Here is a 25,437-nt window from a genome sequence, read left to right on the forward strand (position 1 = left end):
TATGTATAAGTCTAATATATTTTATACCATGGCTAGTCCATAATTCAAAGGATTTATCTCAAGTCGATGGTACAAATGATGGGTCAACTGTAACAGGTGTTAAAAAAAAAGACAGTTCAGAACAATGAAAGAACTGCTTTACTTGATTCCAGATATGAATAGTGCTGCTTACAATAGAGTTAAATTTGTAAAAGGATTTGTGGAGAAAGTGAGATAATTATGATGATCTGATATTACTGATATTACTAGTAGTGATGTTTAGGTTAGGTGTGTACCTGTTTGGGCTGTGTCTCTTGCTGTTGTCGCTGGGCTCCAGCAGAAGTTCGGTGGAGTCTGCAGGTGATGGGGCGGCCGTACTGAGAAGCAGGTGCTCATGTTGGGATAGATACTGGGCTGGGGTCTGCTTTGCTGCTCGGGCACAGTGCAGAAGTTCTCTCTGCAGCAGTGGCAGGTTTGCCTGCAACACAAAACACAGGAAACCTTAAGTATTCTTCAAGTACCACACTTCAGCTTTGAATGACACAATAATTCAATAGTAATTGCTAGTGATTCATCAAATCTGCCTATTATTTAGAGTTACTACAACATATAGCGCATCCCAAAAAATGCAGGAGTTTTCCAATCCACCTTAAACAGTGCTCTTATAGATCTGTGTCTGCACCAATGGTAAAATAACATAATTCACTCTGGGAAGACTGTTAGGAGTAGCTGATTTTTGAGACAATTAAGCAAGTATTCACCACTCCAACTGTATATGTACACATATGTTACATGCAATAGAATAGGAACTAGTATTGTTTCACGACTTTTGTCATGTCCCATGAAAGCTAAATAACGCTGCACGGACCCATAGGATGTGATTTGTACAGGAATCACTTGTCTGTTGGCATGGACAATACTTGCCAGATGCAGAATTGTGGTAATAGTGGTAAGTAATGGCTTCTATGGACAAATATCCCATCCTTCTAGCAGGATTCATATACTTTTTAACCAATAAACTTCCATTTACGATTTTCCCATGACTTTGTCATGCTTTCAAAGTATATTTTCATGACTTTCATGACATGATATTTTCATGACATGATTTTCAAAACATCAGTGCAGACATGGACAATAAAAGCAAAAATCAACTAAAACTATAATCAAAATTGATTATATTAGGCCTGAATAAATCCTGACACAATTTTTTATAATAAATGTGTGTCAGATCCTGAGAGCTCCATTGTGTAGGGCTAAGTTACTGAATAACTCTGAGCTTAAAATAGATTTTCTTCATTGATAAACGGAAACACAAAGATTTGTAGACCAAAGTTCCATGACTTTTCCAAAACTTTCCAGGAATTTTTATTTTTCCAAAACTTATACAGGCCTGGAAATTGCTACTTTCAAATTCCATGACTTTTTCAGGTTTTTCATGACCGTACAAACCCTGCTCTAGCTCTTACTATCAGGCCTGGCCTAAACAATGATTGGCAGATATTTCATTACATGTAGCTACAGTCTTACACTAAATCTGGAAATTTTTGGGTAATTAAATCAGCAAAAACTGCATCTAAAATATAGAGAGAAAACAAAGAAATGTTTTCAAGTTGTCCTCGCATAGCTTCCAGTTTCTGAAAACAGAAAAACAGGCGTTTTCTTCTAAACTGGCCCAACGTTCCTCCAGGCCTGCAATCAGTTTGGTCTTCATCTTCATGATGGTTCGGATTAGCCACTTTAAACACAAACACACACGCTGGTCCTGAATCAGGACTTCAGATCAATCTCTCTGCTTGGAGAAAAACCTCAAAGCAGCCTCCGTGTCTGGGCCTGTGGCGTCTGGATGCAGCCTTTGATTGATGGGGGGTCTGCTGAGCGTTACAAAACGCTCCGCTCGCATTACACTCCCCTCCAGACTGCTGTTGGCACCGACGGCTCCAGACAAAATACGCACTAAATCTGCCATGTGAAAACGCCACAGAGAGGAGGGGAGGAGAAAAGCAGCATGGAGTTGTCAGGATGAGACGAAACAGACCCAAAACATTCCTGGTGCAGGAGTGGTATGTGGACGGAGTTATCGGAACGGACACGCTGATTGCAGTGAAGCTGGTTTGTGTCAGTGCTGATGCGTCTATTAGATAAGAGAAAACAGACAAACTACTGTGCTTTCAGGGGACATGACTGTGTTTAGGGATACAGAGAACATGCTGAATCTGAGTTAATCCAATTTTTAACAGTTGACCCTACAGTTGAACCTTGTATGAAGCCAAACAGCAACTTTATAGGAGAAGGAGCAATTTTATTGGTTCAATCTCTAAATTTTGATGCAGTTTAATGTGTCAAACTACACTATGTGAACACAAGTTCTGGGTCACTTTCTCATTCATTGTTTAATCAAAAATCAAGTGTAAAGTTAAAAATAGGGCTGCAACTAATGATCATTTTGGTAGTCGACTAATCTGATGATTATTTTTTTCGATTAGTCGACTAGTCAATGATTATTTCTGCTGTGTTCTCCATCTCTAAAAATTATAGAAACAGATGAACATGAGATTTAAATGGCATTTAAATGTGAAGATGTTGTTTAAACATGACAATTACTGATATTTAGTGAGTAAATACGTAATCTGTTGAGTTTGAGCACTTTTGGAGACACAGTCTAGGTTGAGTGTAAACTGTGTAAGTGAGCCATTTACCCATCTCCCATTGCACTTCTGTTCCCAGCAGTTTGTGTAAATAATTTAACGATTATGAAATGACAATGAAAATTTGTAGTCGACAAAATTAAATGATCGTCATTGTCGATTATATCGACTAATCGTTGCAGCCCTAATTAAAAAATCCTCCATTCTCCTCCATCATCATCAATATCATCATCATCATCATCATCATCATCATCATCATCATCATCATCATCATCATCATAATTCCAGAACACACAGTTCCTCTGCTCCACAGCTCAATGCATGGTCAATCATCTGCTCCAAAGAGAGAACTATTCTATTGGCAATGCTACTCCTCAGGGACTAAACATGTGGCCATGTGTGAGCATTTACACAAAACAATCTGTATCAGTAACTGCTACATGGATGTATAATCATGCAACTACTAAATACTGTATTTAAAAGCTTCTGGAAAAGTGATAACTCTAAACTTCTAAGGGTTAGAGGTTAAAGAAGAACAACCCCTGACCTGGCCTTAACTTAGCCTCGCAAAACAACCCAGAAGTCAGTTAAATGTTACTCGATGCATTTTCTCGCTCCTTTTCTCCCTTTAATTAGGACCATACTGTGCATAATCACCCTCTACTTCCTCTCTCTCCCTCTCCCTCTTGTGCTCTCCTGCCACTACACATGCTGCCTATCATTTAGACGTTTTTTTTTTTTTTTCCAGGGCAGGCCGATGCTCTGGACGCCCGTGTTAATCTAAGCTGGAGTCCATATGTCGCGCAGGCCCCATAAAAGGAGCCGAAACGCTTTATAGCGGTGTTTCACACTTCCGAACGCTCTGGATTTGTCTTAGAACACAGACATAAATCAAAGAAACCCGAGATGAAATCTTTCTCTCTTTATTTCCTTCTTTCCCTCAGACCAACAAATGAAACTTCAGCAGGACATGCCTACCCCATGATACTTCAGACTGAAGCTCAATCTGTAACCATAATGAAGCCAGACACGAAACGAAATTGGGCACAACGTCCAAACAAAACCATTCCATCTGAGGAAGTGCTACGTCCAATTCTGCAACCGAAGACCTCGGCGGCCTCCCGAAAGGGATAAAAAAAAAAAAAGCCATTATTCTCAAATCATTCCCCCTTTGCCTAGTTTCTCAGTGCTGATTAAAAATTGTTCCCTCTGAAATCCCGAACTTCAATGCTACAAAAGCGTCAACGGCTCCTTGAGTTCCTTTTTCCCTTTCCTTTTTCATCCACAGGATTAAACGTTTGTTCTCAAGGACTCATTCAGGGCCACTGCTGACAGTTTTCACAAGGTTTTATCTTTAGTCACGCTGAGATATAGAGGACACCAAGCAGAGCGGGGACAGATGGCTTCAAACATTATTATTCAGATTTGGCTTCCAGGACATGGATGCTGTGCGCTTTTCCACGGTCAACAGGCTACACTCCAGAGCTGCGGCTGGCAAAACTGCCACTGAACTTCCAACACATGCGTAAGTATACAATCAGTCAATGCTGAATGGAAATCTGGTGAACAAAAAAAACACAGAGGAGCAGAGAAAGGAAAAAGCTAAAAGGAAGAACTAGAGCAGACGCTCAGGCAGACGATTACCTTTAGGAATGGAATGACAAACGGCCTCAAAGGGAAATTGGTGGCCTCCTGTAGTCTGGAATGAAATTCCTCAATAGTGACTGTGGAATTCTGTTAGAGAAAGAGAGAGAGAGAGAGAGAGAATGCCAGAAGAATCAGTTTACACACTTTACACAAAGACAACAAACAAACAAACAAACAAACAAACAAAGAGAATGTGCTTCCTCTCACACACACACACTAATAAACTCAGTGTACACCAGGGGTGTCCAAACTGCGGCCTGTTTCCTTTTTTGGAGCGGCCCGCGAGGTATTTTAGAAATAGAATGAAAGTTGGCCCGCTGTTAAGCATGTTTTTATAATGTGAGATTCAAAGTTTGAATGCTAGGTGTCAGAAACTGGCCAAAGAGCCTAAAAGCGGAGAGAGTGCACAGTTGTAGCACAGAAAAACGGGCTAAAGAGTCTAAAAGTGGCGAGAGTGTTCCGTTGTAGTGCAGAAAAACGGCCCAAGGAGTCTAAAAGCAGAGAGAGTGCTCAGTTGTAGCGCAGAAAAAGGGCAAAAGAGTCTAAAAGTTGTCGTAATTAAGGAGTTTAATATTAAGAGACATCATGAAATAAAACATTAATTTGAAAAATCTTAGTTTACACAACACTGTCAAAGAAAGATAAAGATAGTGAGTCAAGTAAAATGGTGTGTACATAAAAATAATCAGGAAAATGATTTATTTAAAGAGGTATATTTCATTATTTGTTTTATTACAGAGTCTGTGGCCCGTGACTTCAAATATATTTCTCCTTCTGACCCCCAACAAAAAAAGTTTGGACACCCCTGGTGTACACACATACACACACTGAGTATATACACTACATACCACTAGTGCCAGGACCAAGCTCCGCACACTCTCTCCGATCTCAGGTGAGATGTCATTGCCGAACTGTTGCAACGTAGTGAGGAACCGCTTCAACTTGCTAAGTTGCCTGGCACCACATGTGGCTGGAAGCTGCTGATTGGCCAACGAGGACGAAGAAGACGAGGATGGTCCATTGCTGTAGCGCTGGGGTGGTGAAGGGACAGCGTTGAGGGTGGGTGGGGAATGATTCATCCCATTGGTCACTGTAGAAATTAAAAAACAAACATGTTATCATTAATGAGTACTATATTATATAATTGGTATACATGTTATTTTAAGGGCATTTATCCAATTAAGGATAGAGAAGTCAAGGTGTATATGTATATGCATATTACTGATCTTAATCCAGTCCTAATCAATTATTTAGTAATTATTAATATATATATAGAGAGAGCATTATAAGCATAATAGAGCATTGTGTGGGGTCCAGCAGGGTTCTGTTGCAGGGTTCTGTTTTAGGGTTGGTAAAAAATTGTTGCCAGTTGTAAAGGTAATGCAGTAAGGAAGTGAAGGGAGGGTTTAACGTTTAAAGGGTTAAAGCCTGGCAGATGTGAGTGTGCTGACAAACTGTGGAACACACACAGGTGTACTCCAGAGAAAGTGTGTGCCTAACAACAGATGCGAAACAGGGGAAAGCTGTATGCCAGGTCTTTAGTATGCTCTCTCTGTGTGTGTGTGTGTAACACTCACAAGCTGTGGAAGAGAAGGCAGCAGGCCGGGGCCCGCTGGGGTTGACTGAGGGTAGAGGGGGCATGGCGGACACGGCCGGTCTGGAATGAGTCTTTACATCCACTGGAGAACCGGGCATGGCAGGAACCTTCTTCTCTCCACTGTCTGAAGAAAGGAGAGATGTGATTACTTTATGAGTTTTATTATATTATATACACAATTTAAATCAAAAACACAAAAACAGTCTGTATAAAATATGGTCCACTGATTGAGAAAAGTTTAATTTATCTCTTTTTTGAGTGTATAAAGATTTTTTCAGTTCATATCGAAATAATTTATGATGAATTTAAGCTTGAATACGTGGACTACACCACTTCCCTACCTAGATTAGAACGGAAACTGCTGTAAAAATGCATACACTGAAATGCAATTCTTTGTGGGAAGCCATACATTAAGAGAAGCCTAATCGAAACAATAGAACAAACTGCCAACAAAATGTTCCATTCTGCAAAATAGAACTGCTGAAATGACATAAAAGCTAAGACTATTTCTGGAACTAGCTTAGCCTTGCAATAGAAACCTAAGCAATAAATGTTATTGCACTGTCATCACACTGTTTACTAAGCAATCATGTTTTGTTAAAAATACCAAATACCAAACTCTGGCTATACCTAAAGAAATTGTTCTACTTCAACAATGACCATGAATTTCCACTTAGCAATGCTAATACTACTAATAAATACTAACACTCAATGTTCATCCAGTTTAGTTGTAATCTTATATATATATATATATATATATATATATATATATATATATATATATATATATATATATATATATATATATATATATATAAAAAAGACGTGACATGGTTTGAAAGGGTTAAGATAAATATGAAGGCATGCATTTAAAAGGAAAGATTTGGGTGACTACAGATTTATGATGCTCATTAATCAACTAAAACACTTCCAACCCCAGTGCAAAAACAAAGCTAATAAAGCCTTGTTAAACCTAATTTGAAATACAAACATGTACTGGCTCTTCAGCTACATCTTGGGTAAGCTACTCTTGGGTAAGCGCAACAACTGTACTCATTCTTGGCAGAATCGCTGCTTGTTTAAAGCAATGTTGCTAAGAACAAGAACTCAAATGTTGCCAGCTGAACTCGTAGCATGCTTGCCTGAAGTTTAGCTTAGCCCTTCTCCCTCAGGACCAAAGTATAAAGAAAAACTTAAGTGTCTTGAGGAACCCCTCTCTCTTTCGCTCAAAGCTGGTGGACACCAGATGTCTTCTGCTCCGTCTTAAGAACCGTGGAGGCCCCACAGCTGAGGTGCAAATGAACCAGGCTTTGTCCCGGAGAAGAATGGACCATCATTGAGCCCTCAGTAAGAAAAGAGCGGCTAGGCTATTTCACGCTCGCTAACTAGCCTTCACAAAAGCCATTGAGGGCTCGGCGAATACTTTCTGCCTTTGAATGGACCACCAGGCTCAGCAGTCGTAGATTAGAGGAACCATTGTTCTAGAAAGAGCCGTGAGAGGAGCGATCAGCTCCATTCCGAGTATATCAGATGACGAGAATGCTTTTAGAATAGCGGCTAATAGACAAGCACCGATCGAGCTGTCAGAGGTCATGAAACGCTTCTTATGAGACAACGTTGCGGAGATTGATGGGCTTTTTCTCAGTGAAAAGGCCATTTTGTTCAATGTTTATTCATTGGGACTAATGGGGTGAATGCACGTCTATGAGGGGGATCAATGCTGTATGGTTTTAAAGAAGCACTGTCTGCTTAGCAATGGAGAGTAAAGCCATATTTAACGCAATTGTCAGCTTCTCACCCATACGTTTTACTCCAGTCCCAGTGAACAAAGATAACTCATTGAGCGATTAGGGCACGCTGTAGAAAAGTATGGCAGTAAGACTGTGTGAATAATAATAAAGGGCGAGTCTATTGTAAAAAACAAGAGAGAACAGCCAAATAAAATTATCTTAACCCAGTGAACTGAACCACCATAGTCACAGGTGTGACATATTTAAACACACCCCCTCCACACACACACTCTCTCTGCCCTCTGTCCGCGAGGCAAAAACGCCTCACACCTGAGCCCTGCTTTGAATCCTTCAAACTGTCTCAAAGGCTCTCAAGGCTGTCCATCTTTATGCCTGACTGGAAATAGCAATTTTTCCCCTTCCATATGCCCACCTGTTTTCTTCCCAGGAGGCAGGAAGGAAAGAAAGGAGGAAGGAGAGAAAGAGAACATGAGTGAAAGGGATTGAGAGAGGATGCCAAGTGGTTTGGTTATGTGCCACGCCGTGGGACACTCATATGAACACACCCATTCTCTTCAGTAAGGAAAAGCTAATTAATAAAGCTTTAAAACATGACATTCTGTTAATATCAATTACATTCAAATCCCGAATGTCAAATGTCCCGAAGACTGAGTATTTACATTATTCTGCATACAGCAGTTTAACTCCAACTCTTAAGATCGAAGCTATACAAATGAGTGTTTCAGTCTTGAACACATTTTAAATGAGGTGTATTATGTAAGATTTTTTTTTTGTTGCTCCTTGTACCCTTCAGTTTCTGAATTAGTTTCTCTGATTTTGCTATTTAAAGGTATATGTTTGAGTAAAATGAACATTGTTGTTTAATTCTATAAACTATGAAAAACATTTCATAGTTATAAAGGTTTAGTTTAGTTCAGAAATCAATATTTGGTGGAATGACCCTGGTTTATAATCTCAGTTTTCATGCATCTTGGCATCATGTTCTCCTCCACCAGTCTTACACACTGCTTTTGGATAACTTTATGCTGCTTTACTCCTGGTGCAAAAATTCAAGCAGTTCTGCTTGGTTTGAAGGCTTGTGATCATCCATCTTCCTCTTGATTATATTCCAGAGGTTTTCAATTTGGTAAAGATCAAACAAACTCTTCATTTTTAGACAGTCAAGATGCTGTATATTATATCAACATATGTTTAGATTGGCGGAAAAATAAGACTCTTAACAAAAGCTAGAATAAGAGCCTGGCTGACTTTAATTTAAACAGTTACAATAAGGCACCAAACTTTGAGAGCCTCCACAATAATGAATTCTCCTACTATTACTTTATTCTCTTTTAGAGACATGGTCTTTAAAAACAGCCTTAAGAAGAAGTCTGAAATTCGCCCAGAAGGAAACATCTTTGCTGTGCACCTGAGACTGGCGCATTTGGGAGATGAGCACGCTATATTAAACACACACACACACACACACACAGCAGCTGGGTTATGGTTTTATCAGGGCAGTGAGGTGTGCTGAACAACAGGCAGGAACACACAGTGCTGTTAAACACAGAATAGCTTTATCTCATCAGTTCAATATTGATTCACCAACAACGAACAGAGGAAGTGCTGCTTTCCCTGAGCACCAACTGTTACTGCATATGACAATGCTTACTACTGTCTAAGAGTCAGAGAGAGAGAGAGAGAGAGAGAGAGAGAGAGAGAGAGAGAGAGAGAGAGAGAGAGAGAGACAGATGGACAGCAGTGAGACCGAGCACATCTGTATGGTATGCCTGGATGATAAGGACTACATTCCATATTGTATTAATACCGTATATATTCTGACTGTGGCGTAGCTTACAAAATTAGAAATGAGCGCTAATCTTAGTAAATTATAGGTAAAGTACCTGAAAATTTAATGTATTAATCTAGAAAAATAAATATAAAAAAGTTCCCATACTGGGCCAAATATATTATTTTTTCTAATTACTTAAATTGTATTATCTAATAGACTTTTTATGGATGTGCTTATTTTTTTTTAACCTGTATTTGCATTTATGTTCTTATTCTTCTTATTCACACTTTATTTCCATTGTTTATTGTTGTGTATTTGTTAAGCACATTAAATTGCAATTTCTAATTGGAAAAGTGGACTATGATATATATTTTTTGTTTGTTTGTCTTGTTTTATTGACTTTTGTAAAAGCCTTGATTCATCAAAACATTCACAAACATATCTAGCCTAGCGCCAATGATTTTTACCATGGAGTGCATGCTTAAAAATGAAGGTTTACATAGCGTTCTCTGACATAATAACCACTTTTAATTTCATTAAGAAATATTTTCATTAAAGGGTGAGATTGCAAGCCTTTAAATTAGTAAAGAATGTGTACATGCGCTTCTTTAAGTTTTTAAGAAGTCTTCATAATCACTTCTTTTTAAACAATAAAGGCAGTTCTTGGATGGCAACATTCAAAAAACCATATGTAGGGTGTGACCTTGTGAGCATTACCTGCGTAGCACTGTGTTTGTGTATGTATGTGTGTGTGTGTGTGTGTGTGTGTGTGTGAGACAGAGAGAGAGAAATGCACCAAGATCTAGAGATGATATAAACAGGTATTTGAGATATATAAATGGTATCAGAGCCAGGAAAGCTTTAACCAGCTGCAGAGGACTCGCACAAGGCGCTCACGTTTGTGGAGCAGCACTTTTTTACAGGCGCAGGTGTGCACTTTTGTTATGCAAAGCAAGCAGCACTGCTTTCACCTGTCTTTTGTTATTTAAATCTGCTTGTTTAGCTGCGTCAGTCCTCTGAGGGAAGACGAGCCCATAAGCACATCTGCACGTGGGGCCATGAATTGCAAAGTTCCACTGTGTGACCTCAAAGCAAAGCTCAGAGATCTGTTCAGCTCCCCCACAGACCATTCACATATCAACACATCAAAAAAGCTCTAAAAATCTAATTAACAAACACATTAAAATGAAAGGAACCATTAAAGAACCAGCCATTACGGAAATCTGATATACAGCAAAAATGATAAAAGATAATTATTGTATTAAAAGGAATTTAGTGACGTTTTTTCGTGCATTTACAGTACCAGCCAAAAGTTTGGACACCCCTCTTCTCATTTAATGTATTTTCTTTCTTTTTATCCATTTTTTGTACGTTGTAAATTTAATATTGAAGACATAATATGACATATAATCAAGAGGAAGATGGATGATCACTAATCACAAGCCATCAAATCAAGCTGAACTGCTTGAATTTTTACACCAGGAGTAAAGGCATAAAGTTTTCCAAAAGCAGTGTGTAAGACTGGTGGAGGTCAAAAGCCAAGATGCATAAAAACTGTGATTAAAAACCAGGGTTATTCCACCAAATATTGATTTCTGAACTCTTAAAACCCTATGAATATGAAATGCTCTAAATGACAACATTTCTTGTTAATATTTTGTTTTTGTTTATGTTGTTATTTATAGAACAAAACAACATTGTTCATTTTACTTAAACATATACCTATAAATAGCAAAATCAGAGAAACTGATTCAGAAACTGAAGTGGTCTCTTAATTGTTTTCCAGAGCTGTATATGTATAAATTCATAACCTGTGGCTCCTGGTAGTAATGAGTTTTTATTTATGGCTCTTTGTGTTTAAAAGATTGGCACTGTTTTATACTTTATAATCTTCTAAGTATTACATTTATCTTTGAGGACAGATCTGCACACTTTTGGTATTTTAATCTCAGTGTCTTGAAGGAGTTCCTGGGGGTGCTTAACAATAGTTGCTGCTTTTTCTTCATTACACCCATCACCCATCTTAGTTCATCAGGTTTAGATTAGGAGATTGTGGAGGACAAAAACAAGTTTTTTACTGTTTTCTACTAAATTCCATATGTGTCCCTTAATTGTTTTCATGCCTTTCATGTAAATCTACAATGTAGAAAATCAATTATATGAAGAAATAAAGACTGGCACTGTATAATTGGGCCTTAGATCAGATTTCTGTTTGGGTCAAAAAGTTCAGAGCACATTAGTCCACAGCTTCACCGAAAGCAGGTGCTTTCACACCCCAAACCCGCGATCCTCAATGCTGAGCTGGACATAAAAGCGTGAGCGAGTGAGCGAGTGCACTGTGCACTGCTGAGCGTAACCAAGTCCATCAGCATGAATAAGTGAATGAATAAGTATAGATATTTACTCCCCCCGACACTGGCTAAAGAGCTTAACATTGGCACAACTCGCACAAAGAGCTGATTTAAAAAGGCCCGCTCTGCCTTTGTTTAAAATGATATACGGATTTCCATTAAAAGCACTTGAGCGCTTCCAGACTGGAAAATCATTTAAACACACGACGACAAAAGAGTGAAAAGCCTAGTACCGCCTCCGGGCACCCAGCACGCACATAAACCCCACACTGGGGTGCTGGGGGGCTTCAAAACAGAGCCTGGAGCCATGGATACAAAAGGGTTAAGCTATCACTTCTTTGGGGAGTGTGTGTGTGTGTGTGTGTGTGTTCTCCCCACCTACCCCCTCCCCCTTTTCTCCTGCATCTCTACCATATGGACCTAATGGGGCAGCATGTTGGCAGCTGGAGCCTCTAACAGTCACCTGTGTCCCAGCAGAAGGGGAGGGGGGCGAGAGAGAGAGAGCGAGAGAGAGAGAGAGCGAGAGAGAGAGAGAGAGAGATGGGGATGGGAGGGCAGTGGAGACAAAGGCGAGGAAAACAAAGGCTGCACCTGGTGTCTGTCAGTCCACACACACGCACCGACAATGCTCACACATCTGTTCCTCTCCAGCAATGTAGGCGGCCATGTGTGTGTGTGTGTGTGTGTGTGTGTGTGTGTGTGTGTGTGTGTGACAGAGAGAGAGAGAGAGCTCTGCAACAGGTTCTAGCCTTTTTCCATCTTTTTCTCTGTGTGTGTGTGTGTGTGTGTGTGTGTGTGGTGTGCTCTGTTAATTACACCAAAGCACTGCCCCTCTTGACCCCACACTTTTCAACATTATTGAGATGAACTTTACGTATATAGTCAGTAAAAGGTCAGGGCTTCATATCCATTAAGAACCTCTACAATAAATTAAACAACTAATTTGACAGAAAATTGGGTCAAATGAGGATACACACGGTTGGGTTTTACCATAAATGCAATGATTCAATCCTGTAGCAAATCAGGGCAGAAACAATCAACAAACAAATTTATTGTTTATATGGATCTTAGTTGTATGCTTTTTTCCCCCTGTGAGCCATTCAAATGTCATTTAAGTAGTTTAAACATGATGGCCAATATCTTCTTACATGGTACACAACTTGAAGGTGGAAATTCAAGCCTCAGTAGACTAGGGCTGCATCTATTAACTATGATTATTTTGGTAGTTGACTAATCTGATGATTATTTTTTTCGAATAGTTTCTAATAGTAGATTAGTTAGTAGATCAACTAATAGTAGATTAGTTGATTAGTCAACGATTACTTCTGCCATGTCCTTCATCTCTAAAAATGATAGAAAAACAGCTGAACATGAGATTTAAAAGGCATTTAAATGTCTGGATGTTGTTTAAACTTGGAAAGTACTGATATTTAGTCTGTAAATATGTAATCTGTTGTGTTTGAGCACTTTTGGAGACACTGATTAAGTTAAGTATAAACTGTGTGATTGAGACATTTACCCATCTCCCATAGCGCTTCTGTCCCCATCACTTTGTGTAATGTGGTACTGTTAAAATTTTAAATAATCAACATAGCAGATTATATCGACTAATCGTTGCAGCTCTACAGTGGACCAACCACAGTGGCTGCTATCTGCTTCGCCACAACATCTATGGCATAGAGTATGTGTGTGGTCTATGGTTCAACACAGATTCAACACTTTGGCATTTAGATGCTTTGATCCTATGTGAGAATTTTGTATATATCTTCCTTTTAGGCTTCTCCAACATCCAGGAAATGAGCCATCATCCCTAAATGATGCTCTTTTCTGGGTAAGCTGAGAGACGCAGAAAAGTGCAAGAAGCATGTGGACTGAGGCGGTAGAATAATATTACATGATTTTTCACACATATCCTCACTTTCATGTTAAGAGATTTTGCCTGGTTTACCAAGTTACATAGTACAGTTAGTAGTAAGAACAGCACAGATATAGGTCAGGGCGATTGATTAAAAATGACCTAAAACGGACACTCAGAGCTTCTAACTGACCATCTGCTTTTTCTAAAGCTATTTTTATTATATGCTTACTAATCACACTGTGTTCAAATAACAGCTCCTAAAAATATATTACTATATGTATAGACATAGACACCCTGTCCAATTTACGACAGCGAAGCCACATAGAGGTGAGCTAAAACAGTAGCTTTTACCAAAGAAAAAATATTATATTATAAATATAACACATCTGGTGTTCCTTATAATAAATCATCCGTCATCATCATAAAGGTAAAAATGTCCAATTAATCATCAAACAAATTTCAGGTCGTATCACCCAGTAGCTAGAAGCTGCTAAGGCTCAGCTCTTTAAAAAATATCTGATATGTTTCAGCCAATACTTAAGATTTCAAAATCAAAATCAGAAAATAAATTATATTTAAAAAAAGCATGTAAACCTTGGCTTGCCTTAAAACAAAGTGTGTTTAATATACAGAAGGCAAGAAATCTGGTAAAACTATTAAGTCATGTTTGTTTTTTACTTCTTGTCACATTTTGAATCTGGTAATTGTCCTTTACTTTGGGTTATTGCTCTAAAATTGCAAATTTACATTGACTTCCACTAATAAAAATAAGAAGGAGATGCATGTTTTTTTTTTTTTTTTTGCATAACTTCAACTTATTATGTTCACATAGAAAAGTAATAAAAACTCTGTTTTGACTAAAGTTTAGAGTCTGTTTACCGGGTGTACTAAGTTTACTACTCATCACAGAGACATGTGCAGGTCAGGTCCAGGTGTGAAACATGCCATTGGCTCTATGGTGTTAATCATCTCAGGTCATTTCACACTTACGGAGGAGACACTGAGTCATTATTATATTAATATATAAAGATGATTTTCTATCCATTTAAAACTAAAAACTAATAATATGAGCAAACATGTATATCTGACTAACAGGCCATTATTGTGTTTAACAGACACACAAAAGCCTCACACTCCCATAAAAACCTGACAGCTTCACTAACTCCCTCACACGCAACACCAGTGAGCGGCAGGTCAAGCCCTGGTCCTCTCGCTGTAATTGGGGGTCCAGCAGAAGATTAACTGACTGTGGAGCTCCCAGGGGGCTCTGCTGCTGAACGGAGTGGGTTAAAGTGTGGTTTGGGGTCAGTGAACACAGCACTTTGGCTACTGGTTGTGTGGTCAGGTGTAATTATTGAAACGTATTCATCATAATGTTGAAATCTTTAGTAGTTTGGAATTATGATTAAATACATTTCTTACATTTAAATAAGGATTTAAACTAAATATTTCGCCACACTTTATAGTTTATAAAAGTGTCTATAATAATTTTGCAGTTACTCAGTTAACAGTTCATGTTATAGCAATATTATGTAACTATAATAAACTTAAGTAATGTAAATGATAAACTTAAAGTACCCAAGCTGTGTCACTGTAATCCATATGTAACATATGAAAATCTTAATAGGAGTCGTTTTGAGTCCTATTCGATGTAAACACACAAAATACACAAGTGTATTTTCATGTGTATTGTCATTTAAGCAGCCGTTATAGACAAATAACTACCCTCTTATTACACATCTATTACGACATAAGACAGAATATCGCCGCTGTCCAATGAAAAACAAGTATTTCCATTTTTGTTGATATTTAGTTTACTACATAATTTAAACAGATAAACTGTCCCTTACACTGTGCCAAAATTTCTTGATGAATGGACCAATAGAAATTCTTCAAAATAACCTGAAATATTCATTTCAAACTCTTTTTACATTGACTTCTATTGGAAGTTTAGAAGTTTTTTTTCTCTCTCCTGTAAAGTTGCTGTTTTGGAGATACTTCTTTTTCATTGGACAGCAACATAATATCCTGGTACAAATATTTTGATTGCTTTACTTACTAATTACATTAGTGTAATTTTTTTAAAAAAGCTGATACATTAAGCTGTGCCCCTGTATTACATTCATAAACACAGAACACATCAACTGCAATTACATTATCTTTACTTTACATTATTGTTAATGTATAATTACACTGTTATTACACATGTAATAGTGATAAAGTCTAATATACTGGAGACAAATATAAGATTTGTGCAAATTTTCTTGTTTAATTCTAGTTAAAAGCATATCGAGTAGATTATCAGTACTAACTACATTATTATTATCAATAAATTTATGTTTCTAATATAAGAAAACAAGAAGATATGCCTTATGATTCTCCACTGAACCCTGTTGAACCCTAGAGGACCAGAGGCCACACTGGCAACTTCGAAGAGGGAATGAATGGGACAATGACCTTATTGAGCGGCGCACACACACAGCATGGTAAAGCGGCTGTTTCAGAGCTAATCGGTTGGATCAATAGCTTTTCTGATGACAGCACAACAGTTATCGCAGCTCCAGCTCGCACAACTAATCTGGTACTTCCTTCTGGCGGCTGCGCTGGTCAACAGCTGCACCATGTGTGTATGTGTGTGTGTACATGGGTGTGTATGTGTGTGTGTGTATGTATGTATATGTATGAATTGGTGGATGCGTGTGTATTTCCACACAAAAACAGTACAAATATGTATATTTCTCTTAGAAATCACACTCATTTCAGTTTTGGCCTCACTTTGGCTCACTGAAGTGTCCCCTAAACTCATAAGCATGAGAAAACAGGGGTTTAAATAAACTGTAAAATTAGGAATGCATTAGGAATGCAGGAAAACACACTAACATCACTCTCTCTTGCCTCTCGTCTCTAGTAGAAGGCTGATAAATGGTGGCCGTCCATTACACACAGCCCAAACCTCTGTAAATTTACAGGAAAGCAGACAGCCAGTCTGCAGGGAAAATAACACACACACACACACACACACACTCTCACACACAGAGAGGGCTGTCAGTCTGACAGTATGCAGCGTGTTCTGGTGTATGTCTGTCAGGGCTTGCCTGGAGATTGTGTTTGCTAAGATTACGCAGGCCTGCAGTGACAAGCAGTCTGCAACAAACACAGCCCTGAGGACTTCTTCAACTCCACGCAGCACCGCTTCCAGCTAAACTCTGCGAAACGTTGATGCTGCTAAACACACAGCTATAGGAAACCATCAGAGAAGCAAGTGAGCGTTGACATTTTAGTCCCAGGGCATTTATCTTGTCCTGTTTTGCTGTTACACTTCAATACACTTCAATAACTAGGGTTGGCAATGCAGGAAAAAATATTAAACTTAATATTATTATGATTATTACAGACATTCTGATGATGCAAGACCACCAGAATCAAAATATTCTAGCAGTACAGAGACAGTATGCACTAGTAGTATTGGCAGATTTGAAAAAAAAAGAAAAAGAAAAATCATACTAGCCAGTACTCTTACTACAATAATCTGTAATCTGTATATTTGTTGCATTAGAGGCAAACGATGCCTCTACAACGTGATGAATAATGTATTAAATTAGTTGATTAGCATTATTGTATGTAAGGCTTGAATGATTATAATGATTACATTACTGGCATAACTGTCAACAATTTCATAGGTCACATCATAGAACCTTTTGGGACCCCACAAATTATAATACACTGAACAGCTACCCAAATAATAACACAGTAGTTTCTGTATTCTGATTCAAAATGTAAAAAATAGGAATAACAAAGTAATTAATTGCTCTTAATACTGGGCTCCCAACTGATGCAACTGTCCAAGTGTCTATCTGAGACATTAGCAGTTTAATATGTCATAGGAGTCTTAAGGAATACAACTGGCATCGATTAAAAAAAAAAAAAAAAATCCATGACAGGGAGTCGTAACTACTGGGTGGGAACAGAAAATGACTAAAATTAGGATAAAATGTTACATTTCTAAGCCATTCATAAAACTAAGTTATTAATTATGCTTAATAATCTAACATAATCATTATATTGTCATGTTGTTACGTCCCTTCCTTGGCTGATTATGGCTTGGAGTATTACATTCCATTTAGAGATGGTACAATACCATAATATATACATATATATATATGTATATATATATACATATATATACATATATATATATATATATATATATATATATATATATATATATATATACATATATATATATAAACCTTGAAAATCAGATCACACTAATTTTTAATACATGGATACATCCATATAACTATATACTATAGTTTGCCTGAATCACTAAATGGGCCACCATGCCAACGCTACACAAAGCACATTTCTACACCAGAGGAAGAAATATAATGCTAACAATTTCACACCATATCGTACAGTGTGTGTGTGAGACAGTATGTGAGTTTTGCTGATCTATTTTAAAAGATGCTCTCACCACAAAGCATCTTTTACCTTTTATTAATCTCAAATTTGTGACTACAACCAATCAATCAATAAAACAGACATTAAAACATTAAAACATTAGATTCACTACTCATCTGTTGTAAGGGAAGTAAGACAGAGAAGCTATGATGCTGAGACAGATGGATACAGAGAAGGAGGAACATCTCGCTCACTCTCAGATTTCTCCAGCATGGCATTCTTCTGTGCTGGGTTCAGCATGTGCCACGTGGATTAGCAAACATGCGCCTCCAAAAATAAATAACTATATAACATTATATATATATATATATAAATATAAAACATAAAAATATATAATCTGCTTTCTTTAAACACAACTGGTTTGTGGTCAGAAACCCATGGAACAAGCCTACAACCCCAATCAAAATAGGCTTATACCAGCATGACAGTCAAAATCACATACAGCCCCTATAGAACCCTACAGTGCAGCACTGCGTAAATAAGTATAAATATGATCACCATGAAGCCATGAAGTCCTTCAGCATTCAAATCCAACCAAAGCAGACCATTCTGACAGGAGGCAGTTGTGATAAAAAAGAAGACTACCTGCAATCTGTGCACAATGCAGACCACATAAAAACATCCACACTTTGCACTTTCCTCCTACTATGCTTTGGAAGAGAGGCGTGAAAGACTCAGTAGGTTGTTGGGTTTATAAGTGAAGTATTATAAATGAAGATATACTGTAGGCAAGAGTAGAAGTAGAAGAGGAGAGCCACAGGCAGCTTTACACAAGTACACAGGCATACAAGATAGATATACTTAAAGAGAGAAAGAGAGATACAGACAGATAAACAGAGAGAAAGACACAAAAACACACCTCACCTCACCTCCTCTACAGGATGGTCCAGTTATCTCTTTCTTCCTGGCCTCAGAACAAAACAAAAAAGAAAAGAAAAGGCAAAACACAACTAAAAAAAAAACCAAAAAACAGTGGGTTCCTTGTGTTCTCGTCGTCCTACAGCTCCTTTTTCTCCGTGCCCTCGTTCCTCTCCTTCATATGTGGGGCATGTGTGCGTAAGCCCCCCACATATGTGAGCAGAGGTCCTCTCGCAGCCGGAGAAACACAGATGGAGCCCAGATGGGTGAAGAGATTCAGCAGTACTTCTTTATTCCCCCTCTCTCTCTCTTCCTCTCTCTCTCTCTCTTTCTCTCTTGCTCTCTCAGCTTCTAGCTCTCTCCGTTTCCATCTCTCCACTTTCCTCTTCCCTCCTTCTGTCGCTCTGCTCTCTCACTTTCCCTCCTCTCTCTCTTAACAACCTCAATTGCTCTCGCTCTCTCTTTCAATCTTTCTCTTTCTCTCTCTCTCACACACACACACAAACACACATACGCACACACACACCCCTCTTTCACAGTGCTCACTCACAGAGCGTCTCCTGCTGGGATAGTGACACGCCCACTTAGTGGCTCCCGGCCAATCAGCTGATAATCTATTTAATGTATTTAGTGAGGCGGGCCGGGCGATTAACATAACTAATTGTTCTGGCACTAAAAGGTCAAACAAAGTATGTGCCAGTTGCAGGAGTGGGGGAGGAAGGAGGGAGGAGGGGATGCTCAAAAAAAGAGAAAGAAAAGAAAAAACAGAGAAAAGACTGTATTCAGACCAAAAAAAAAAACAGTATAGCTCAGATATTCATATAACAGTAGCTCTTAAAATAATAAGTATTTAACACACGTTATACTGTTAAAGCAGCAATTCTTAAGATTTTTTCCTTTAAATTAAAGGTAATAGAGGTCCTGATTGGGATTTATGGGGAGAATAAATAAATAATAAATGGCATCAATGTTCTTCTAATGCCATCATTCCTGTAAACTCAGATATATTTATTTTAAAGAAAACAAGAAGAGGTGTCTGGTAGGATCCCAAAACCTCTTTCTGGTTATAACAGTTTTGCTGGCTACCTAAACAAGCAGATGCACATTGTCACAAAAACACTTATATTATTGCATATATATGATATGGTATGATATGATATATGATATGGTATGATATGGCACCCCTAACTGAGAAATAAAAAAATACAAGAATTTTATAAGAAAGTCATGATCGGACCTTAATGTGATAATTATACACTAGTGATGCACAATAATGGGCAAATGTTACACGTACTTTGTTCTGTGAGAAATATGGTAAATATTTAATAAATACCAATTAAAACATTATTTAAAGAATTAAACATTATTTCATTAATACAAAAAGGAGGTAGAATTAGTTAACATTACAACGTTGTCTTGTATACTGTTGTATGTTAGCAGTAAATAGAAAAAATAGTTTTTCTTTTTTTTTTAAACAACATTTTTTTAAATGTAAAATACACTAGATACGCTGTTAGTCTGAAATTAATGGAGATTTTGTTGATGTAACTGCTAAAAAACACACACACACACACACACACACACACACACACAAATACACACACACACACACACACACACACACACACACACAGGGTGTGTTAAAGAGCAGCAGACCATGAGGTGCTGGATGTCTCAGTTTGTAGACTGGGCTGAATGAGGTGTGAACTAACCGCTAAACACTGTGAGCGCGCTCAGTGCCTGTGAACTTCCCTAATGACTCGGTGACGGACACACACCTTCAATGACATACGGCTACTGTATATGAGGAAGTGTGTGTGTGTGTGTATGTCTGTGTGTGCGTGTGTGTGTGTGTGTGTGTGTGTGTAGGAGTCAATTCAGAGTACTCCTGCTCCGTTTCACCAGGTGCAGTTCTTCATTTCACCAGGTGCAAACACACACACACACACACACACAGTCAATCATTAAGTGAGCTAAAGTTATCATAGAGAGATCATCTGCTGAAGTTCACACACAACCTCCCTCCATCCCCATCTCAGAAAGAGAGTGAGAGAAAGAAAGAGAGAGATAGTGACAGTACAATACCTTTGAGATAGTGACAGTACAAATCTCAAAGGTACAGGTAAAAATAATAGAAACTATTACATTTATAGTCAAAATTACTGAAATGTTTATTTTCATTTAAATTTACAGTAAAGTATTGTGTGTATAGGTAGAAGTATGTATATAAAATATATACACACACATGATTCGTCTTTACTGATATTTTTCACTCCTGTTGCCACTTATTTTGTATTTATTGTTGCTTTCATTTTACTGTAATTTTGCTATTATTTGTATGGTTGTAATGTTTTGGCAATATTGTTGTCATTAGTCAAGCCAATAAAGCTTTTTTTCGTGCGAGAGAGTGTGAGACGGACACGGAATGGTCTCTATTCTCTACAGCCCTCTACGTATTCATAAATTATACTCGATTTTTACCATGACCATGTTCGGATGCGCGTGTGTGTATGCACACAATTTCCGTGGAAGCAGCTGTGCAGCCGATCTTCACACAGCTGCACATGGGAAGTGTTTTTCTTCCCAGGCTGAACTGAGGCGAGCCGTGATGAAACTGATCCACACACACACACACACACTGGAGACAAACACGCACACATGTACACACATTATTGCCAAAAGTATCAGCTCAGCCATGTAAATCATTGAACTCAGGTGTTTCAATATCTTCTATGGCCACAGGTCTGTAATAAAAGCAGCAGCTAGTCATGCTGGGACTGCTTCTACAAGCACTAGTGAAAGAATGAGTCTCAGGCTGTCAGGGGCTTCTGTGCAGCACCTGTGCATCACGTCCAGTCGTGAAATTTTACTACTGACTACTAAATATTCCACAGCCAACTGTCAGTGATATATGAGGAGCATAGTGCACAGAGTTCACCAAACTTCATGGAGCTTCAGAGTTCATCACTACACACCTCCAAACTTCATGTAGCTTCAGAGTTCATCACTACACACCTCCAAACTTAATGTAGCTTCAGTGCTTCAGAGTTTATATATTCAATATTCACAATACTATAAAAGGGTGTATAGAAGCAGAATGACAAAATGAAAGTACTCAACTAAGCTTAACGGTTTCTAAAATCAACACTTAAACCGATAACAAGCCACACAATAAGTGCATCTCCAGTTTTTTCACATAGAAATACTCCCTTGGGCTCAAGCCCACACACATTTTAAGCGCACAGGTAATCATGTCATGTAATCACCACAGCTTTTAAAAGCTTGGCTTCTAATATAAAAAAATATATATATATATATTATTTTTTTTTTCCTCTATCTAACATCACTGCTGATTTTAGTCTACTTATAGACTGGCCAAAATAACCCACACCTCTTAACCACCACTACACACCTGCACTTCTTCTACTCGCTGATCCTTAAAAGCTGCTATGAATCATTGTATTGATTTTATTCATATTTTATTTGATTTATACGCTGTTCCTTGTCTTATTCACTTTGAATAAAGAACTGAGTGAACTGTTGTAACATTATGATAAATCCTCTGAGGTTCACAAACTTGCCAGTGTTCTTAATGTTTCTATTAGTATCTATGTTTTTGTTTTTTTTGTGTTTTTTTTTGTTTTATAAAATACAGAAATAGGCTTAAATCATTTTCTCAATCGGAAGAGTCTGCCCTTTCGATTGCAGCTCATCACAAGATTGTATGTTACTTATATACAGAGTTAAGAGGCTACAAATACGGATTTTTAAAGAAGAATTGTGGTGTAAAAATTGACTTTTGGTGTAGTAAAACATGATAAAGAGCCCGAAAATACACTACAGGTTGTAAACAGTGTTTTATAATGAGCTTCTTGATCACTTTTAAAGTTAATGCCTCGTTTTAAATGTCAGGCCTCTCCAGATTCTAACAATGAGGTGTGGAGCTACTTTGAGCCTGGATAATGGTGTAAAAAGCGATGTATCTGCAGGGGAAAGTGGATGCCTCAATACGCCCATTGTAAAGAGTGCTGGGCAAAAAGCACAAAATTACTCGATCTCTGAAAGCTGCGGGAGAATGTCTATTCAACAAAGGTTAAGACTCTTTATCAGGTTTTACTACACCAAAAGTCACTTTAACTCACCAAAGAAGCTATTTTAATTAAAAGGATGCATTTAAATTTTTATTAAAGACCTTCCACAGTTCTACAATCAAGCCTCAAAGATGTCCTGAGTGTCCATTGGTTAAGTTCACACAAAACATAGACATAAAACCTAACCTACCAATTACAAATCAGAGGCAGATGAAGAATATAGAAATCAAGTAACTAGACATAGACAGAGTCATAATGACTGTTCTAAACTGTGCTGTATTATCACAAAGATATTATTAAAAGAAACATCAAATAAAAAAAATATGCTAAACTCAGTTTAGTATATTCTGTGGTGTCCTGCAGGGTTCTGTTCTAGGGTTGGTGAAAGTGATGCCAACTGTATCTTGTATTTATTAGACTGAAGAACTGAAGCCTGGGTCCACTCCCATTGTTTAGCAGTTAAACTCATCCTCACACCTGCATGTTAATAAGCTTTACACTCTATAAATACTGCCATTAGACACGTTAACACAACACTGTCTACAGTTTACAAGTGACCACTGGCTGCAAGAAACTCTTTAATCTATAAAACAATACTTTATACATTAGTTTACTTATTCTTTTAGTTCATATTATCTTCCTTAGATGGTTAGAGTTACACTATCTAGTGCTGCTGTATTGGATTTCACCAAAGACCTGAAGAATGTCATTACATTCCAACGTACACAACATAAATATAGAGGAATGATAATAAAATCACTTGCCAGCTTGGAGAAGAAGAATTTTCAAAGACTCTGAGAGTGTGTGAGAGTGTGTGAGAGTGTGTGTGTGTGTGTGTTGTTAGGGGAACAACTCTTACTCAATAAATTGGGGTCTGCCCATAGCCCTGTGTTAATCTGAGTTTACACCCACCAACTTCATTTACATGTTAATAAAGAGCCAAAGGCCTCAAGTCTCAGAAGTTTAGGACCCATGCCAAAGAAGATAATGAGGAAGACTGAATGTGTGTGCATGCACATGTGAGATAACACAACTGAGAGGCCAAGAATGGATCGGTTTGCATACAAAAACTAGCAAAAATACATAAATAAATAAACAAAAAGAAGGAGAGGCAAACACAAATGTTTTCTGAAATACTTGGAACTGAATATTTAGACTTGAGCATACAAGTTGTACTCCTCCACCATAAAGCTCATTCAAATAATACATTTTAGGTGAAAATATCACCACAATATTACTGTAATATTAGATTAAGCGTTCTGATGCACACCCATCATTCTCATTATCCACCGAATTGATTTGGAAATTGTTTGGACAAAATCAAAACCAGACAAAATGAAACATTACAATAATTCAGAGCATAAGTATTTAGAAAGGTTTTCATTCAACAACATAAAAATAGCTTAACAACCAGCTGGTTATGATTTGATAACAATATGAAAAAATGTTGGGAGAAAAAAGTATTTTACTTATTAGGCTGAAAAAGAAAACAAAAGTTTTTTTTTTTTGTTTTTTTTGTTACCACATTAATCAGAATAATATTCATGCAGTATGCATACCTAATATTAAGTATAGGGAGATGAAGCCCACGAGTGTGATGATGCCTGATATGGCGGTACGATATAGGGAGACAACGGGCATCGTGATACTCTGTTGTTCTGCACTATATATTTAGAGACCAAAACAGTTACAGGTCTACTCTGATCCTAAACAATGGAAAACCACTGAGCCTAGAGCTGGACAATACATCAATATTTCATTGTATTATTATTATTTTTCTTATTGTATTGGCAAATATCATGGCCTATCAAGGATTTAATCACTGTTTAAAGAACTACATTTAATTATAGACAGTTTAAAAATCCTGTTAAACTGAAACATATGCAGTAAAACCTTTACATAGGAGACTTTACTTAGTATAGTATATTGTGATATTTAAATACACCATTTTTTTACCAAATTTCACCAGACATTAATGATCAAATATGCCATCATAAAAATAATAATATAGGCATTTGTGCATCAATGGAGTAAAATAAATAATGGTATTGGGTTGATATAATTATGTGGTAGATAATGTCACACAAAATGAGAACAGTGTATATTATCAAGCAGCAGAAACGTTTTTAAGCATGCAATTTGACATCTTACGCTGTGACTATTGCGTATTTGTGTATTGCAATGCAATTGATGCCAAAATTAAACATTGTGCAGTGCAACCCTAGTGCTCAATACACTGCAGTGAGAAACCAAAACTACCCAGTTTCAAACTTTAGTTCAGACTTTCAGGTACATATATACTGAGAAATTTTTTTAAATAAGTTCTCACTTTAAAGCCAAAAGAAGAACAAGAACAAGAAGAGGTAAATTAGTCAATTTTGTAGCTTCTCAGGTCACCACAGGTAGAGCATGGCTTTCATATTTCTCA

At 37.7% G+C, this 25,437-nt stretch overlaps 1 protein-coding gene across 5 annotated transcripts in view; it reads right to left on the bottom strand.

The window, feature by feature from the left end:
• Positions 1-25,437, bottom strand: part of cbfa2t2 (CBFA2/RUNX1 partner transcriptional co-repressor 2) — a 49,139-nt gene that overhangs the window by 11,182 nt on the left and 12,520 nt on the right. For 2 of the 5 annotated variants that reach the window (XM_022675619.2, XM_049479525.1), the window contains exons 2-5: positions 5,849-5,992; positions 5,120-5,361; positions 4,269-4,358; positions 276-457 (exon numbers count right to left, since the gene is read on the bottom strand). In XM_022675619.2, the coding sequence (XP_022531340.2) occupies positions 276-457; positions 4,269-4,358; positions 5,120-5,361; positions 5,849-5,992 (658 nt within the window). Of the gene's footprint in view, positions 1-275; positions 458-4,268; positions 4,359-5,119; positions 5,362-5,848; positions 5,993-18,919; positions 19,467-25,437 lie in introns of those variants that run through there. The other 3 variants (XM_049479528.1, XM_049479527.1, XM_049479526.1) reach the window with 3 other exon arrangements.

The sequence above is a fragment of the Astyanax mexicanus genome, chromosome 5 (assembly GCF_023375975.1).
Source record: "Astyanax mexicanus isolate ESR-SI-001 chromosome 5, AstMex3_surface, whole genome shotgun sequence".
Taxonomy (NCBI): Eukaryota; Metazoa; Chordata; class Actinopteri; order Characiformes; family Acestrorhamphidae; genus Astyanax; species Astyanax mexicanus.